General features: G+C 35.9%; 2 protein-coding genes across 2 annotated transcripts; both read left to right on the top strand.

The window, feature by feature from the left end:
* The first annotated feature begins 10835 nt into the window (after positions 1-10835).
* LOC145046214 (uncharacterized) lies at positions 10836-11692 on the top strand. Its single transcript, XM_078994510.1, has 2 exons — positions 10836-10975; positions 11071-11692. The coding sequence occupies exons 1-2, from the start codon at positions 10836-10838 to the stop codon at positions 11690-11692; spliced, it is 762 nt and encodes a 253-aa protein (XP_078850636.1).
* A 50-nt stretch (positions 11693-11742) lies between these two features.
* On the top strand, positions 11743-13630 carry LOC145046213 (uncharacterized). The gene is made up of 3 exons (XM_078994509.1): positions 11743-12232; positions 12775-12792; positions 13599-13630. Exons 1-3 carry the CDS (start codon positions 11743-11745, stop codon positions 13628-13630), a joined length of 540 nt encoding a protein of 179 aa, XP_078850635.1.
* The last annotated feature ends 5707 nt before the right edge of the window (positions 13631-19337 follow it).

The following is a 19337-nucleotide window of genomic DNA, read 5'->3' as shown; positions in this document are numbered from 1 at the left end:
ATCATGCAATCAAGTTGCGTGATTCCAAATTTCTGTCCAATTGAAATTTAGGCGATGAGAAACTTTTCCTATTTGGTAAATTCTCGACACTTCCATAAATAAGAATCATATCCATTCGTTGTAGAAATATGTAAACATCAATTTTCATAACGATTTCATTGCAAGAAAATAAACAAATAAATAAATAAGTCAAACACAATTTATTTTATTTATAAAAGCAGCGGAAAACATTTATCCTTACAATGCAAAATCCATTGAAAACTACGTAGTCGAATATTCCTAACAATTCTATCATAAATATATAAGCTCAAAATCTAATCTTCAAGTCCATGCGATCGAGATCCATTTCTTTGTGATTAGACTCATCTTGCTCTTTCATCAAGCTTATTTTCTTTTGACCGATCCTGCAAAACATTCAAATGCAATCTTATCACATCATGTATTAAGAATCAACGAATAGGAACTTAATGAAGTTAGATAATAGACTTTTACCTGAAGCACAACCATACTCTTTGACTCTCCCATCTTTGGAATCTTCAGGCTCTTGTTGACTTTCCCAACAAATACGCTCCATTGCTTCTCCAAATCATTTCTGATTCAGCAGCAATGAGCATGTAAGTTAGGTCAATGAGGTTATCTTCATGATCCATCATATAATACTTTCTTTTGAACTCATTATATGATTCAGGGAGTGACTGCAAAACCTAGTTCATAGCCAACTCATCGGGAAATGACACACCCAACATAATCAACCTATCGATGTGTGATTTCATTCCTAGAATGTGGGCACACACGGATTTACCATCTTCATGTTTCATTTCCAATAGGGCCTTAGTGATATTGAACCTTTCATTTCTTCGATCTTGTGGGTTAGAGAGAACAATTGGAGGAGGTGGAGGAAGTGAGGCATGATTTCTTGTTCCTCGATCGAATCGTGGAATACCATCTTCATGTGGAATGCTTGTTCCACGGGATTTGGGAAGACCATAGTTGTCGAACTTTGACATCTACAAAACGGGAGAAACAAATTCAAGTTAGTTAATTGATTGAGTCCTTAGTAAATCACCCAAATAAAATACTAAGGCTAGGACCCAACACAATATTCCACAACTTGGGAGAGGGATATCGTAACCCTAATTGCAGAATATTTGAAGGTAAGTGAATGACGATTCACTAATTTCCACCACGAAAAACGAAAAAGAAATTTAAGTTTTAAATCTATGAAAACTCCTAGATCCTTTGAGATTCATTGAACTTTCAATGGCATGTTTAAATCTCGATATGCCCCTCTTGTTTGTGACTGGGATGCCGAGGATCACAAAGCGGGTGTGAATAACCATGCAAACTTACATGGTGGCCTCACATGTTACAGTCATCTATTCGATGTGCCGGTAAACCACACACGCTCCACCGAACTATGAAAAACATTGAGTCACCATTTGCTACCTTTGCTTAGACCCATTTAGTGTGCCGGTAAACCACACACGCTCCACTAACGTCTTCGCAAGGGCACAAAGTGTAATTTCATGGAATTACATCAATTCACTTTTGCCTAAGTAACTAAGATGGGGAATTTGTAAAACATTTAGTTACTTTTGTACTTCATTATACTTATAATGGAAAGTTTTGTCCTATCCTACCCGTTCGGCTAACGACCCTCCACTAGTCAAGAGTGCGGTGGGTAAGAATGGATACCCATTCAATCGCCATTTTATAGGCAATTTCCTTAAACAACTCTTATAAACCAGCTTCGTGAATGAGGCTTACTAACGGTAAGACTGACTTTTACTCATATATATATATATATAATGTTAGACTTTTAATGTTATATATAGTATAAGGTGTATTTTACACTTTTAAAATGTTAGGTGGTCAAATATAACGATTATACTTTCAATTTTAAACCAAAACTTTTATGGTTTTATTAAACTTCTTTTAATTATACACCTTAATTAATTAATAAAATCATAAGGTTGTGATTTGAAATTTTCAAAACAATACTAGGGTTTTAGAATTTAACATTCCTAAATTAAACTTTTAATCAACTTTTAAATTCCAAAACTTGAGGGAAAGTTTTTGAAATTTTTCAAAACAATTAGGTTTTAATCTCACTTTAAAATTTTCGAAATTTAATATTATTTAAATTAAAATTTTAAATATTAAAACTCTTGATTTAATAATTTAAATTAATAGTTTAATTCAAGATAATTATTAAATCATAAGGGATTATTTAAATCATGAAGGATAATTACCAATTAAACAATTAATTTATCCTAATCCTTTTAATCCCTCTAAAATTCGAAAATCATGGGATAAGATAATTCAAAATCTTTAATTACCATATATAACCATTAAAGGATAATTACAAGATATAGGATAATCCAAATCCCTAAAATTTAGGATCTTATCATGGGGAGGAGGCTAATTTATAAAATCATAGGGTTTTGCAAACCCTAGATTTCGAAATCTTGAGGCTTAAGGAAAGGATTTGAAAACCCTTTCAAATTTTCACAAATTAGGGTATAGAAACCCTAATCTAGAAATTTCTAGCCTCATAGGGTTTATTGGCTATAAACCCTAATGTATCTAGTTCATACAATTGTATAAACTAATTGAAAACAATTTAACCTAAGGCTTTGAAACCACTGATGGATTTTATACAAACAGTCCTATGTGTGCATGCAACCCTAGAATTGGATCTATGTTTTCACTATTAGATACACAACATTATGAACTCATAAAGAAACCCTAATGTGGCCTATAATTTTCGAAATTCATGTAGAAGGTTAGAACACATACCTCTTGTTGTTATATTGTAATAACAACTTAAATCTTCAAACCCTAAGTCTTGAAAGCAAGCACCACAAGTGTAGTGCCTCTAATGGCTCACAAACACCAAGAGCAAATGGAGAGGTAATAGAGAGAGGGAAGAGGTGTGAAATTCATCCCTAGGAACCCTAGACAAGGCATGGACGAATTCTTATGGCCTTAGGGGTCTTTATATAGGTGTAGAGATTAGGGTTTCAGTCCTTATCCTTATCTAGTTGCTTGCCCACCAAGTAACCATAAGATAAGCCTTGAAAACCCTTATCATTATCCTTTGGACGATTTCAAGGATATCTTATCCCCTGAATTCGTCCAACCTATATCTACGATAACCATTACCATATTTTGTAACTATCACATAATTACAATTTAGCCACTCTAGTTTAATTAATTACACTTGATCACAAAATTAATTCCTAATTAATTATTGACCAATATTAATTAAACAATTATGATTTCTCCTTTAATATATTATTCTTATAACATATTAATAAATCATAATAACCACTTTCTCTATTATTTCTCCAGTCAAGTTGCTTTGGTGAAGGCAACCCAAAAGGACCATGCACAATCGGGTCAAGTACTTGACAAATATGGTTACGGGCTTAGACACTAATCCAACAATATTGCATATAAAATGTAAGGAAAATGACCAAATATAAATAAAATCAATAGTTGGTTACCATCCTGGATCATTTTCCCTTAAAAAAATCAAAGTTTCTATTTTTCTTGATGTCAATACTATTTGTTGTTGGGAATATTAGGGTTTGCGGTGAAGATCTGGATACGAGCTTGGATCGTGATATCACTTTCCGAACTGATATTTCTACCCTATGTCTGGGTTATAAGAAATTCAGCCTAGGATAATCCAAGCGGACACCTACGTTTCTAGGCACAGAAAGCGTAAGCTATTATGCTAAAAGGTTCTGTGAATATGTGATGAAAACGAGAGCTAAAAGTGTCCGTCTTTTGGAAACGAAGAGTTGTTTATATACTAAACACAATTAGGGTTTCATTAGGGTTGGGCCATCATTACTTGCTTAGGAAGCAAGTAATATTAATCTGGATTAGGGTTACCCAGCCAGGGGCTCTGCCCCTTGGACCCCGCTAGGGGCGCTGCCCCTAGACCCCGCCAAAGGGGCGCTGCCCCTTTGGAAACCCCGGACCCCCGACTAGACATGCACACAAAAACCGGTTTGGGCTATAGGATCCGATCCGATCCGAAAACCGGATTTGGTCAAAACCGGTTTTGACCGAACCGGATCGGATTGAACCGGCCACCGGATTGAAACCGGATCGGGACTTCGGATGGCAATCGGATTAGACCCCTGGATCGAGAACCGGATTATGACCGAACCGGATCCAAAACCGGTTTGAAACCGGATTTTTTTGTTACCGTTAAAAAACGGGAAATTTCGAATTTTTTTTTTTTTTTTTAAACTAGCCGTTAGAACTTAAAAAAACGGCTACTTTGACTTTTTTTGACTTTTTGGCACTTCTAAACACCTATATATACCTTTCATTTGCTACATTTCAATTTTACACAAAAAATTTACTACTTATTCTCATAATACTCAAAAAAATGAGCTCGAGAAATTCAACCGCGGGTCAAGATTCGGATGCAACGGTGGTTAAAATCATACCAACCACTCGGAGTAAAGAAGTGTGGGAACATTACGATTTGTGTTTGTTGTTGAACGGGAAGGAAAAAGCGAGATGCAAGAAGTGCGGAATGTTTTTGGGAAAAGATGGCAATAGCACGTTAACGAGTCATACAACAAAAACTTGTCCGGCTGTAAAAGGTCAAAGCGATCCAAGTCAACCAAATATTACTCCCGACGGGTCGATCTTCATTTACAACAATGATGACCTTCGTGAAAGCTTTTGCAAGTTCGTGATTCAAGAGGGCTATCCTTTCAATCACTTCGACAACCCACGATTAACAAGGATTTTGCGGGAAAAAATGCAACTGCAATACCGGCAAGTAAGTCGCACTTCTCTTAGACGTGATGCTTTAAAGTATTGGGATATAGCCAAAAAAATATATGCAATTGGGATTTTTAAATATAAAAACCAGTGTTTCTTTAACCTGTGACGTTTGGTCCTCCGCCGGTAGTTGTCCCAAAAGCTATCTTTGTGTCACGGCACATTGGATAGATCCCTCTATTTGGGTAATGAACAAACGAGTTATTGCTTTTGAACTTTTTGCGCATCCTCACACGGGGGCAAGATTATTTGCAATTTTAGTAAGCGTTATAGAGACTTATAATTTACGCGACAAAATCTTCTCTATTTCGTTTGACAATACAAGTAACAATACCGCCGCGGCAAAAAGATTAATTGCAAAATATAAACCTATTTTGGATGGCTCGTTTTTTCATACTAGATGTGTTTGTCACATTATTAATCTTGCGGTACAAGATGGTTTAAAAATGATAGATTCGACGATTGAAAAATTCAAAAATGTGTTAACTAGAGTTTTTGGAAGACATAAAGCTACAATGGAAAAATATCGAAAGTTTGTCATTTCCATTAACGTAACTCCATATAGTCCTCATTGGGATTGTGACACTAGATGGAGTTCAACATGCATGATGTTTGAAAGTTTGACACGTCAAAGAATCGCTTTGCAATTATTTTACGACACAATTTCAAAAGGAAAAAACCCGGTTTCGGATTATGATTGGGATTTGATGGAAGAGTTTGTGGAAATGTTAAAAGTTTTTTAAACAATCAACCACTTTTCTATCGGGTGTGTATTACCCTACAAGTCCGTTGTTACTAAATGAATTATGGTTGATGTCCGCACAATTGGAACGTTTTGAACAAAGAAGTGAAATATTTGTTTTGGTTACGAGACCAATGAGACAAAAACTAGTCAAATATTTCAAAGAAATGCCACCACTTTTTACTTGCGCCGCAGCATTAAACCCATGTATCAATGTTACGGGTGTAGAGGCTTTGATTACCAAAATTGCTATGTCTTTAAATTTGCACAAAGATAACTCAAACTACATCCGTAACCAAATAAACATTTTTAATGATACTTTTACTAATTTGTTTGACATTTACGCTACAAAATATGGCAATATGTCAATCACTTTTGCAAGTGTAACCGACTCTACTAGCGGTGCATCGGGTAGTGGTGGGGGTCGAACGGATTTTCATATCGACCTCTATAACTACCTTTTGGAGGAGCAAAACAAAAGAGCACGCACATTAACGCCTAGTAGCGAACTTGGAATTTATATGGGTTCAAACTTTTTAAAATTCATGAGTGCACCACAATTTAAAAATTTGGATCTTTTGGCTTGGTGGAGAGAAAAGGAAGCACAATTTCCTATTCTCTCCGTCATGGCCCGTGATTTACTAACCGTCCAAGCTTCCACGGTAGCTTCGGAATCCGCTTTTTCTTTTAGTGGAAGAGTTTTATCAAAGTTGAGGACGAATCTTACCCCGGTTGCGGTAGAGGTTTGCGTTTGCTTGAAGGATTACTTGGATTCTGTGGAACGTATACAACACTTGGCATAACTAGAAGGCCCACTATCACAAAATGTTGAACCGGAGATCATGGATGAAGAATATGCACAAGGCTTATCAACACCTCCGGAAGACGAAGATGATGACGATGAAGTCGAAGATGAAGACGGGGATGAAGAATATGGCATTGATGAGACCCCTAGTTACTTGCGTGGCGGTTGAAGAATAATTAAATGAAGGCGACACGAAGTGGAAGACCACAAAAACTATTTCCATTTGGCTAAATGTTATAACGCCACTTTATTATTATTATTATTATTTAACTAGTTTAAAAACTCTTTCTAATTCGACGTTTGATGTATGTTTTAACTATTTTAATGTACCCATGTTGCATTTTGTGTTATATTTGAAGTCCAAAAAATGTGTATTTAAAAAAAAAAAAAATAGAGAAAATCAGATCGGATTACACCGAATCGGATGCGGGGCTTGGAAAACCGGTCAAATCCGGTTTGAAACCGGTTCGGATTAAATGCTGAATCGGATTGGGCGTGTCATAATCAAACCGGATCGGATCCGGATCCGGATCGGATCCGGATCGGATCGGATCGGGTCTTTGTGCATGTCTACCCCCGACTAGTCGTCGAACCTACTTCTGACTCGATCTTATACATCCGTGCACTCCACACAAACCCGTACATGTATTAGAGTACAAATCATGAAACCCCTTAGCTCACATATTAGTTCCAGTTACTTAAAATGACATGGTAACACTAAAATCACCAACAGTTGTTCTTGGTTTCGATATTGTCACTGGGTTGGTCACAATGGATCATTACTCATGAGAAATAACTTGTTCACACTTAGGAGTGTTTGTTATTGTGGAATCTTTATAATAAAAAATGATGCTCTAGCTTTTCTTTTCTTTTTTTATTAATAAGCATAATATAACAAATAAGTTATTTTTACAAAGAATTTCCTCACGAGAAATAGCATGTTCATCCTTGTTATTGTTTGTAATTATAGAATCTTTATAATGAGAAATGATGCTCTGACCTTTTTGTTAATAAACATAGTACTATGAATAAGTTATTTTTACGAAGAAGTGATAAGATACTACTGAAGCCTAAACATACGATGATATAATAAGCATAACATTATGTGCAAGTTATTTTTAAGCCATCTCTAAATGAAGAGGAACAACATCAAAAATCACTAGGAGTAGTTAAATATACATAATTGAAGTAAACTACATAAATGTTCGTTTGGGTAATATTACATTTTCATATTTGAATCAAAGGTAAATTGGTCATTCATAGAATCTTAACAAACCAAAAATTAGATTGAGCAACGAAAAGACCAACTATGTAATATTTTACATTTAAAAACTACAAAGAGACCGCCGGTGTAACCCAATGAAGGTTATCGTGAACTTGATATTTTTTGAAAACCACAAAAGACCATTTATGAAACTTTGTCTAACTATTGAAAAAAATAAATGAGGAAATAATAAAAGGGAAAATGTCATATGAGAGTAACCAACAATTGAATTTGTTCATATTTGATCCATTTTTTAGTACATAATATACCATTGAACTTGTTGTTTGTATTCATCATAACCCTTTTGATCGTCTATAACTTGTGATTGCCAGTCAAAGGGTTATGATGAACACAAACAACAAATTCGATGATATATTCTATACAAAAAAAAGGACCAGATGTGAACAAAATCAATAGTTTGTTACCCTTCTAAGTCGTTTTCCCAACGTACAACAAGTGTAAGTTGATAATAGCGGCACATCATGTGTAAGCTAAATTTTAATCCCACACACTTCTACATGAAGTTATTGTATAATCTAATATGCAAAAAAAATGTTATACTAATAATTAAATGTTAACATGTGAGGTATTACACAATGAACCTTAAAAGATATAAACATAAATTATATATTTATGAGTGATAAATTACTATTGATAGTAAATAAATAAATAATTTGTTATGTATTAGATAAAACATATAAATATAATGGTGTATGTATTAATTAAATAAATTGGTATATAATGGTGTATGTATTAATTAAATAAATTGGTTATTCGATCATTCTTTTTGTAATGTAACAATTTGTTTTATGCCATTATTGTTTGATGATACAAAGTTTATGAATGTGTATAATCCTATAAATATTTATTAGGATAAAACAAATTTATGAGACTATATACTCTTCGAACAAACTACTAAACAAATTTAAAAAATCATTCTGCTAATAAAAAACTCCTAAAAATGTCACATGACACTTTTCTACCACTACACTTTCCACGTGTCATCTTTATGTGAACTTCTTTTTTGTTTTCCTGCTCATCCTTAAAACTAGACATGGTCTTCCCTTAATCATGATTGTATTTCCAAAAATTTCGCCTCTTTATTTGGAAACCAAATCAGATCTGTCAATTTGAAATCCAAAAGATAAATATCTCTTCTCAACGCCACCGCTCCTACACCAATACTGCCCTTATTCTCCTCCATTGCTATTGGTTTCGTTTGCCTTCTTCTCTACCACAACACCATCGCCGCTTTGCCTCAGTGTCGTTGCTCTTCCTCCTTCACGTCTCTCTCTTAACTAATTATGATTCACAATAACATCTATACAAGGCATCGGTAATATCCTCCTCTCCCCCCCCCCTCTATCTCTCTATCTCTCTCTCTCACTCACACACACACACCTTAGAAACACGTAGTGTTGAAGTTGGCCTTTAGATGAAGATAGTTAACCAGCCAAAAAAATAAGAATTTCATTGTTGAATAATCTACTCAAGGTCTTTGTATTTTGTTTTAATTCCCACCTCTTCCTTATTGTTGCAAGGATCTAGGGTCGGATGTGTGTGGTGACACTATACTTTCAAGAATTTGAGGCCCAAAAATATTCTATTAGGTGCACCGGCTTCAAATTTGTTCGGGTGACACTATACTTTCAAGAATTTGAGGCCCAAAAAATATAAAGTGTAAAAAATGCTAGTCCAATAACATAAAGAAAATTAGCCCAATAGCTCAAATGCATTGTGAGTGGCCCAAGTTGTTTATTAAGTTTTTAACCCAATTGACCCACATACCCACCCATTACCCAATATCCATCGCAGTCAAAGAAAAGAAGAGGAAATCGATCCACTGAAAAAAAAAATCGACACTTCATTCTGTGAAAGCTACGAACAACGAACGAGAAAAAAAATTGGCCTCCCTTCTTGCTTCCATTCTATCGAATACAACCAAGATAGCAAGGCATAAGTATTTCAATTTTTCTTGGCTTAGCTTGACACTCCTTTCAAATCTACAAATACAATGAAACAAGTAAGTATTGATAATTTTAGGTTTATGAAATTAATCAAATTAGTTGCTTTTTTGTTTAAATTTCTTATTGTTTAGGTAAAATTAGTAGTTCTTAACCTTGAAATTACATGTTTACTTGTAACTTGTTATTAGAATGTTAGATACTTAGATTCTTAACCTTGAAACTATTCAAATTAGTTTCTTTTCCATTGACTTTTTAAACAATTGGATGGCTTATTTTTTTGATATTGAATTGTTAGGATAAAACTGGGTCCTTTTTTGGAAGAACAAGCATCAATAAATCAAGTGTTGGAGAATCCTCCAAAAGACTATGCTCCAATGATTTAAGTTTTGAAGAATCCTCTAAAAGACCATGTCCTTCTAATCAATCATTCCCTTCGGTTTCTAATGTAAATCCACAACCTACAACTACCCCAATTACAAATGTTGAATTGAAAGACCAAAGATTACAACTTACCATCCAAGTCAAAGAGATGAAATAAGAAGTGCATATTTGCTTCAAGGACCTTGTCAACCAAGGGTTCATACATTCCCTTCAAAGAAAATAGGTTCAAAAGATAGATGTTTTGTTGTTAAGTGGTTTGATGACTTTGATTGGTAAGAATATAACATAAAAAGAGAACAAAGCATTTTGTTTATTTTGCTATGTATGTGGCGACATGGTGGGAAAACAACATGGGAGATATGCATTTGTTTCACAAGGTTTTGATAGTTGGAATAAAATACAATCATTAAGAGATCATATGGGTGGTATTGATAATTTTCATCACAAAGCAAAAGAAAATTGTGAGTTTTTATTGAAAGAAAAACAATCTATTAGTGCAGCCTTCAAGAAGCAAACCAAGATTGAGGAGAGTAATTATAAACTTCGTTTAGGTGCTTCAATTTGGTGTTGTAAATTTTTATTGAAAAATTGTTTACCATTTCGGGGTCAAGATGAGTCGAGGGACTCTCTTAATAGAGGGCTTTTCTTGGAGTTATTATCTTTCTTGAGAGACCATAATGAAGGCATTCGTAATGTTACCTTAGAAAATGCTCCTCAAAATAATCAAGTGATTTGCCCGAGGACTCAAAAGCAAATTGTTGAATGCTTTTCAACAGAGATACTTGTAGTATTTGCAAAGAAATTGGTAAAGATGTGTTTTCTTTATTGGTTGATGAATCTAGTGATGTATCAAAAAAAGAACAAATGGCCATAGTTTTGAGGTATGTCGACAACCGTGGAGTGGTGAAGGAAATATTCAATGGAGTGGTGCACGTGAATGATGCATCCTCTTTGGATCTTAAAGCTACCATAGATGACGTTTTTACCTATAACAGTTTGAGTCTGTACCAGATAAATATAACAATTTTTTATTCCTTATTATCAATTTTAATTGAATATTATTTGATTTAATGTTTAATATCTTTTTTTATCATGTAAGAGGACAAGGTTACGATGGGGCAAGTAATATGCGGGGTGCATTTAATGGTCTAAAAGCTTTGATTTTACAAGAAAATTATTCAGCGCATTATGTGCATTGCTTTGCACACCAACTTCAGTTAGTTATTGTGGGTGTAGCAAAGAAGCATGATGGTGTGGACAATTTCTTTGAGCAACTTTCTTTGGTTGTTAATGTGGTAGGTGGTTCACGTAAAAGACAAGACATGCTACGGGAAAGTCAAAGAGAAAGGGTGCAATTGTCAATTGGAAATGGTGAACTTGAAACTGGAAGAGGGTTAAATCAAGAGAGCTCGCTTATTCGAGCGAGAGATACAAGATGGGGTTCACATTTCAAAACCATCACAAGTTTGATGAACTTATTTCCGGAGGTTCATCATGTTCTTGCTTATGTCGAAGAGGAAGGATCCAGTTTAAGTAACCGAAATCAAGCATTTGGTATCTTAAAATATTCCAAGACATTAGATTTTGTGTTTTACCTACATTTGATGTATAAAATTTTACACTTCACGGACGTATTGTCAAAGCATCTTCTAAAAAGGGATCAAGATATTTTAGAAGCGGATGGACGCATTGAAGTCTTTGAGAGACACGGGGTTTGCTAAACTTTTATCGAAGGTATTCTCTTTTTTTTCAAAAACAAGATATTAATACTATGGAGATGACGGGAAATTATGTCACATCAAGAGGCGATAAGACTAAAGTTACTAATCAATTTCATTTTGAAGTTGAAATTTTCAACACCGTCATGGATATGCAAATTATAGAATTCGGGGACCGATTTAGTGAACTTAGCACCCAATTACTAGAATACATGGGGGATTTGAGTCTTTGTGATTCATTTGCTAAATTTGACAAAACAAAATTGTTAAAGTTGATTGCGTTATACAAAAAAGATTTTGATGATGCGGAGAGGATACAATTTGATGGTGAACTTGAAATATATTATCACGCTTTACATAAAGATGATCGGTTCACTAGTTTGCAAGGAATTTCCAACCTTTCTCGTTTGATGGTGGAAACGGGAAAACATCGGTCTTATCCTATGGTTTATAGATTGTTGAAGTTGGTTTTGATTTTACCCGTTGCAACTGCAACAGTCGAAAGATGTTTTTCAGTGATGAAGTTGTTGAAGACGGATTTGCGTAATAAAATAGGTCATGATTTTTTGAACGATGTCATGATTTCTTATGTTGAAAAAGAACCATTTATGAAAGCGAAGATCGAAGATGTAATGGATCGGTTTCAAAAAATGTGTACCCGAAGATGTCAAATTTAAATATTAAGATGTAATGGATCGGTTTGATGTATTAGTACTTTTAATTTTATTTTATTTTATTATATTCGGAAGAAAAAAAATTATATCACTACTATGACAACTTTCTGCATCCGCCACTACAAGGATCCCTAATTTTTTTCGCTACAACACCACCATCGACAATAACACCACACCATCCTCGCGCTACCGTTATCACCATTACCATCAACCATCCATCTTACCCTAAACCGTCGCTCTTACCGGTTACTATCTTCAAGGTCTTCCTTAATCATGGTTTTTCTCAATTGCCTCAAGCAAACCCCAAGCTACTAAGGTGAGATGAGTATCTATTTGTTTATTGACTTTATGCTACTGATGTAATCTTTGGTTCGCAAAATTTTAAGGTTTGTGACTGTAATTTTTTTCCAGATATAGGTGTCTATCGAGGTAAGTTTATCACATGAATATATACTCCTTGCTTGGCTATTGTGTTCCTAGGATTACTTATTGCTTAAGTATTTAAAACAACTAGTTTCTACTTGAAGGTCCAATCCCTTTCAAATCTGAATCAAAATCTGCTTTTTTTCATTAGAAGAACATGCTTCCATTTTTTGTCTTTGATATGTTTTTATCCTTTTATTAAGGATTTTTTCCCTTTGCTGATTTAAGCTTGAATGCATTCCTTTTGTTTTGATTTTCATATTATGTGTCATTCATTTGGTGGATGTGAAGCAGACTTGCAAAAGGAATTGCTCTTATATATGTTATACAAGTTTAGACCTCAGAAAGGTGGAAGCTGATGTTTTTTATGATTTGATGATATAATGGATATTTGGATGTATGATGAACAATAACTTCACATTAGAATGCCTGCTTCTAAACTAGCAAGCTAGGCTTCTCTTCTCTATATCCATCTCTATTATTAGAGCCTTAATGGTGTTATATTTAGTTGTTTAATAGTGTGTTTCAATCAATTTTTATCAAATATTATCTTGATTGTATGATACCTCTTAATTGGCCAATCCTCCTAAACTTCTAATTTTGGTCAACATGTCATAGCAGATGATGTAGATGGAACATGAGGTCGTTGGAGGAACATCATCCTAGGTATACTTACATTTAATAATTGGTCAAATTAAGAAGTTTTGAGTTTTTTAAGGTGGATGATTTTTTTCTGGTATGTAAATTGGTTATTACTTATGCTCTTCATTTGCATTTAAAATAAAATTTTCTTATTACATGTGTTTTTTTAGGTATTGATATGATGGAATTGAAGAATGTATGAAATGGATGATGCTATTAGATTGATTAAAAAAAATTTGTTTTGTCTGATGGAATGGAATCAACAATTTATATTCATTTATTTGAAAAGTATCCTGCAAATGAGAAATTTTTCTGGCAAATTGCCATAATACCCTTTGGCTGTAAATTGCATTAGAATTTAGTATCCCAACTTTGATGTGCTATGATTTTGTTGCAAACTATTGTGTATTTTGCAAGTTTGGTTTACTTTTTAAAATTTCCCCATTCCATTTGTTGCAAACTTTTGTAGAAGTGTATAGTAGTTTTTTTTTCTTTTAATTTTCAAGCAAGTGAGATGTATTTTTGCACATTTAGGAAGCTAATTATCCCTAACTTGCTACCCTTGAGCTATTTTTAACTGGACATTTATAAGAGAAGTTTAAAAGAAAAAACATGTAATTTACGTTGTGTGATAACATGCTAATTTTGATTGGTTTGATAATTAGGTAACCTGTTTCTTTTTGTGATTATCTATTCATTTAAGGGTCAAATAGCGAGATAATACATTTACTGTAAAATGAGCTTTTTTTTTTTTTTTTTTTTTTTTTTTTTTGTATTTGTAATGTTAAGTCATCCTACTTTATAAAAATTCCAACAGGTCCATTTTACCCTCACTTGTCCTTTACTGAAATTTTATATATTTTATGTTTGAAACTACATTTATTGTTTTTTTTTAATAGGTACTTTGTGTTATAGCGTCTACCTGTTGGCTTTCTTTATTTATGTGACTTTTTTTTGTAGGTTTTAGTATTCTACATTTAAAAAAATGCTAATTATATGTATTTCTTATTTTTTTTTTTAATTGCATTTTTATACGACAATATGTTTGCACATGATATTACTCTTATTGAATGTGGTAGGTTGGATATAAGTGTCAAAGACAAATCCAAACATAAAATGATTGTTCGACTACAAGATTTAGAGTTTGCAACCACCCTATCATGATACTAACACAATTATTAGATCAAAATATTTTACATTTGTTTAAATTAACAAATCATACTTTGTGTAAAAATATTATTGGTAAATGTATGATTATGATTACTTCTGATATTTTATTTTATCAACCATGGTCACCACGGGTTATAACCTAGTACAATAATGAACGAACAACCTCCGGTACATATACTAGATATGTACACTTTTAAGTTGTTTTAGGATGACTTTTTTAATAAGAAATAAGAGAAAAAATTTGAAAGATACTCTTGCCATCCACTCCACCATTCCTTGATCTTTCTTTAAACTCGAAAGATGTAATAAGGTCGAACAATAGACTTGTGATTTGAGTTCATTATAAACTACAATTTTGTCTTACCCTATGTAAGTTTTCATCTTAAACACACACACCGATGACACCAAATATTTGTTGTGGGAACTACTACTTGAAATCTAATGTTGTATAGGAGAACAAAGAATCAACAACAAATAGAAAAAGAGTAGGAGACCAATAATCACAATGCAATGACAAAACACATGTGTGTGTTTGTGTGTGTGTGTGTGTGTATATATGAAACATCCCAAAAATACAGTCCAAAATTTTCGTTTTAATTTAATAATAAAACCATAGTCATCAACCATCATATAAAAATCATGAAAGTGTATCTCAAGATATCGTAACAATTGTCAAAATATCAGAGTATAAACATCCCAGACTAAACAGATGGTGTGTGCACTGTAATCTTCCCGAGCTCCTCTTTTGAAAACTGAGTACCTGAAACCAAAACTAAAACTGTAAACATGAAGCTTAGTGAGCTCCTCCAAACTACCACATACCATACAATAACACATAAAGCAAATATTGGGTCATGCCCACTGCATCGGACCGAAGTTTAGAATAACTTAGGCCTCACTCACTGCATCGGACCGAAGTTCGGAAACTGCATCGGACCGATGTCCGGAACTAACCAGGTCCTTGCCCTCTGCATCGGACCGAAGTCCGGAAACTGCATTGGACCGTAGTCAGGAACTAACCAGGGCCATGCCCTCTGCATCAAACCGAAGTCCGGAAACTGCATCGGACCGTAGTTCGGAACTAACCAGGGCCTTGCCCTCTGCATCAAACCGAAGTCCGGAAACATAGCATAGCATAATCATAGCTACTAACATAAACACATATACTACATACTACATCAGACCGAAGTCTGGAACACATAACACAAATACATGCTTGAATCACAAAGACATTAAGCACCCTGAACTACTGCATCAGACCGAAGTCCAGGACTACTGCTAACTAAACGGGCCGACATTGTGGTCGTAGACCCGTTCCTACCGGAAGGAAACTCACCTTACACTGCTGAAGTCCTGCTGACAAAACCATAGTTGTTGATGACAGACTCCCGATCTGTCAATATCAAAATAACACCCAATTCATAATTGGGTTCCACTACATAACTATAAAGACATACTTTGGATAATTACTACATTACCCCTAGCTTGGCTTACCCAAGCCCAAGGCCTAATCCATAGGCCCAAAGTCAACTAGGGATCAAAGCCCAACATATGGCCCAACTTTTCGAATTGGGCCCAAACCTCTACATGGACTTCCCTTAAGGCTCAATTGTTCAGTCTAGTCCAACATGTCTCATTCTAAGGGCCCAATATCATACAACCCTCTAGGCCCAAACTATGGCCCATCTATGGCCCAATTTTCCAAATTGGGCCCAATCCTTCATATGGGCCTTACCTTAAAGCCCAACTAATTACTCTAGTCCATTTGATTATTCTTGGATAGCCTATTAATAAACCAATTACCAAAACCTAATCGAAAGACCCAAATCAAGGCCCAAGTGAAACTAGGGTTTCACATAAAATGACGATTAGGGTTAAGTGTTTCTTACTTAACCCATTAAGGACTTAATCCATTAAGTCCTTTACTCTACTGGATTAATGATATGGAGAAATTGAGCTTAATACACAATCCAATCTCAATAGCCCAAAAGTGAGTCCAAACAAGTCCAAGGCCCAAATACTCACAATTAGGGTTTTCCACCCAAACATGGCCCAATAGGCTCAAAATTATTCTTTAAGCCCATTAGGGTTTGCTAGTGGGGCACCACCCACTACCACCTCGAGTAGTAGTGGTCAATGGCGACTGGCAGTGGTGGTTATGGTTCTTTTCATTACATCTTTTGCTAATTACAATTACAAGTTTTACTCCAAACTAACACACACACACACTAACTAAGCTAACCACACACACAGCCACCCTAGTGGTGGCCGATGGTGGCTTGTGGAGGCAGCCACCACCTCACGACGGTGGCAATGGCTGTTCTTGGGAATTCCGGCTAAACAAAACACACACACATCACACACTAAATATAAAAATATAACCCCACACACGTTTCTCATTAATTTGCACTAAGAACCCAGCCACCCACCTGGTGGCTCACGGTGGTCCGGCAGCAGAAGTAACCCGGTGTCCATCAACAGCAATAGTGGCAAGGCAGTGGTCATGGCTTTTGGTAGCGGCATAATCCCTAAAGAGGCGACAGCAGCGTCGCACCTCAACTCTTTGGAGTGGCGGAGAAATGGCGACACACATAGACCCAACAGCCACGCCATTGACTACTCTCGTACGGGGATAGACGTTGCCACACTCAATGGCTCAACCCATTGGAAAACGCAACATTGGTGACGACGATTGAGCTGCTCACACCCGACGGTGGGAGTTGCTTCCTCAAACTACAACGGTAGCAGCGGCAGTCGAGTTGTCTTCGTCGGCAATGGAGGCGGCTGTCGACTTACAGCTCCGATCTTCCTTACTCGCACGCCGAAACCACGATTGCTGCCTTAGTCGGTAGCGGAAACAACAGCACGGTGGTCTTGGGTTTCAACGGCAGCGGCTGGGGAGAATGAGAAGGAGGGGGCGCCGGAGATGGGAGTCATAAGGTGAAGGTGACGGCTGCATCAATGGTCCATCGGGTTAGGGTTTACCATAATTACAAGTATGGTCCCTCCCCATGGGATCTTGTCATTTTTAATCCATTGTTTACCCTTTTACTCCTGATTTTATCATTCCTTTTCATAATAAATCCCTAACTTACCAATAAACCCTTAAGCCTTCAAATATTTTCAATTTAAGTCCCGAACGTACACTTTTAACCCTTGACTTTTAAATTCTTCACCAATTTTCCCGGGACTTACCCTTATTAATTTATTTAAATAAACGAGGCGTTACAACTCTCCCCCACTTGAACTAGATTCCGTCCTCGAAATCATTCCTTACCATTCCTTACACGCTAACTACTCAAGTAACATGACCACAATCCTGGCACACCCTAGCCTTCTTGGGGCAACCAAAACTATCCCTCGTAGGGTTCTAGAACCCAAAGATGAGCGAATTTCTTGCATTACAATCACATTACTCACTCTGAAATTTGTAGTCTTGGGATGGTCTGAATCCCTAACAGACCACTCTTACTGGGTCATTATTGCCGAATCTAGTCCTCTTGTCTCTCAGCTGCCTACTCACCTCCTGGTAACTCAAGGCTCCCACTGGAAAACAGAATCACAAATCCGTTATCCCTGTGATTCACTTATACTTGGCCAAAGCTCGAATAATCCTATTGTAAGTGACTTAGCATAACCCAAGATATATGTGACTCTAACCATACATGAAATCCCCAAATACCATTACTGCTTAAGACACTGACTGTCTAAAGCATTGAAATTTCTGAAACACTGAACTGCCTGAAACACTTACTGCCTGAACACTAAACTGCCTGAAATACTGAACTGCCTGAAACACTTACTGCCTGAACACTGAACTGTCTAAAACACGGAACTGCCTGAAATACTGAACTGTCTGAAACACGGAACTGCCTGAAAATACTGAAGTGCCTGAAACACAGAAGTGCCTAAAATACTAAACTGCCTGAAACACGGAACTGCATGAAATATTGAACTACCTGAAACAGCATGATGCTACATGGCTACTTTCCAACATCTATCGAGACCTTCCTGGTCTCAATTCATTCGTCAGTCATCTGAAATACCGGTTTCCAACCTGACCATGGAGCCAAATGACTCCCTACTTAGTCGCCTCACACAACTTCTAAAAGAAATCCTTCTCTGAAACTACAACTACTATTTATCTTGTCATTGTGGCCCTAGTGGCCTTCTGATCTAACTGATCGGTTCCACACGTTGAATCCTGAGGTTACCAACCCACAGCTAAACGTGATTGCTACATGACCAATTGTAGCCATATATAACAAGCAACCTTTAGCAATTCATTGCTTCCTCGGTCTCGAAACTGCAGTGGCGTGCCTACAGTCCTATCACTGGCTCAACTAGATCTAATCCATCCAGATAATTCCGAAATCCAATCCATGGATTTTCATATCCTTACTGCTACACCCGAACTAGTGGGTACTACTATTCCTTCCGCGTCCTAACAATGCGCTCATGTTATCTACCAACCAAGTGAATGCTACAACTACACCCGCAAACTTACAACATGCTATCACTATATGACTGCTAGTGAATGCTACGGCTACACCTGCAGACTTACAACACTCTGACACTATCTGACTGCTAGTGAATGCTACGGCTACACCCACAGACTTACAACACTCGACACTATCTGACTGTTAGTGAATGCTACGACTACATCCACAGACTTACATCACTTTCTCACACTATCTCATTCGCTGATTGCTAATCTGAACACATCCGACATCGATCAT

Source organism: Lactuca saligna, chromosome 5, assembly GCF_052625555.1.
Source record: "Lactuca saligna cultivar CGN05327 chromosome 5, ASM5262555v1, whole genome shotgun sequence".
NCBI lineage: Eukaryota > Viridiplantae > Streptophyta > Magnoliopsida > Asterales > Asteraceae > Lactuca > Lactuca saligna.
This window is presented reverse-complemented; position numbering and strand designations above follow the sequence as displayed.

Bases quoted from the DNA above. Each gene is read 5' to 3' on its own strand.
- LOC145046213 (XM_078994509.1), top strand. From the start codon at position 11,743: ATGGAGATGACGGGAAATTATGTCACATCAAGAGGCGATAAGACTAAA.
- LOC145046214 (XM_078994510.1), top strand. From the start codon at position 10,836: ATGGCCATAGTTTTGAGGTATGTCGACAACCGTGGAGTGGTGAAGGAA. The intron at 10,976-11,070 runs GTACCAGATAAA...TTATCATGTAAG, and splicing joins ACCTATAACAGTTTGAGTCT to AGGACAAGGTTACGATGGGG.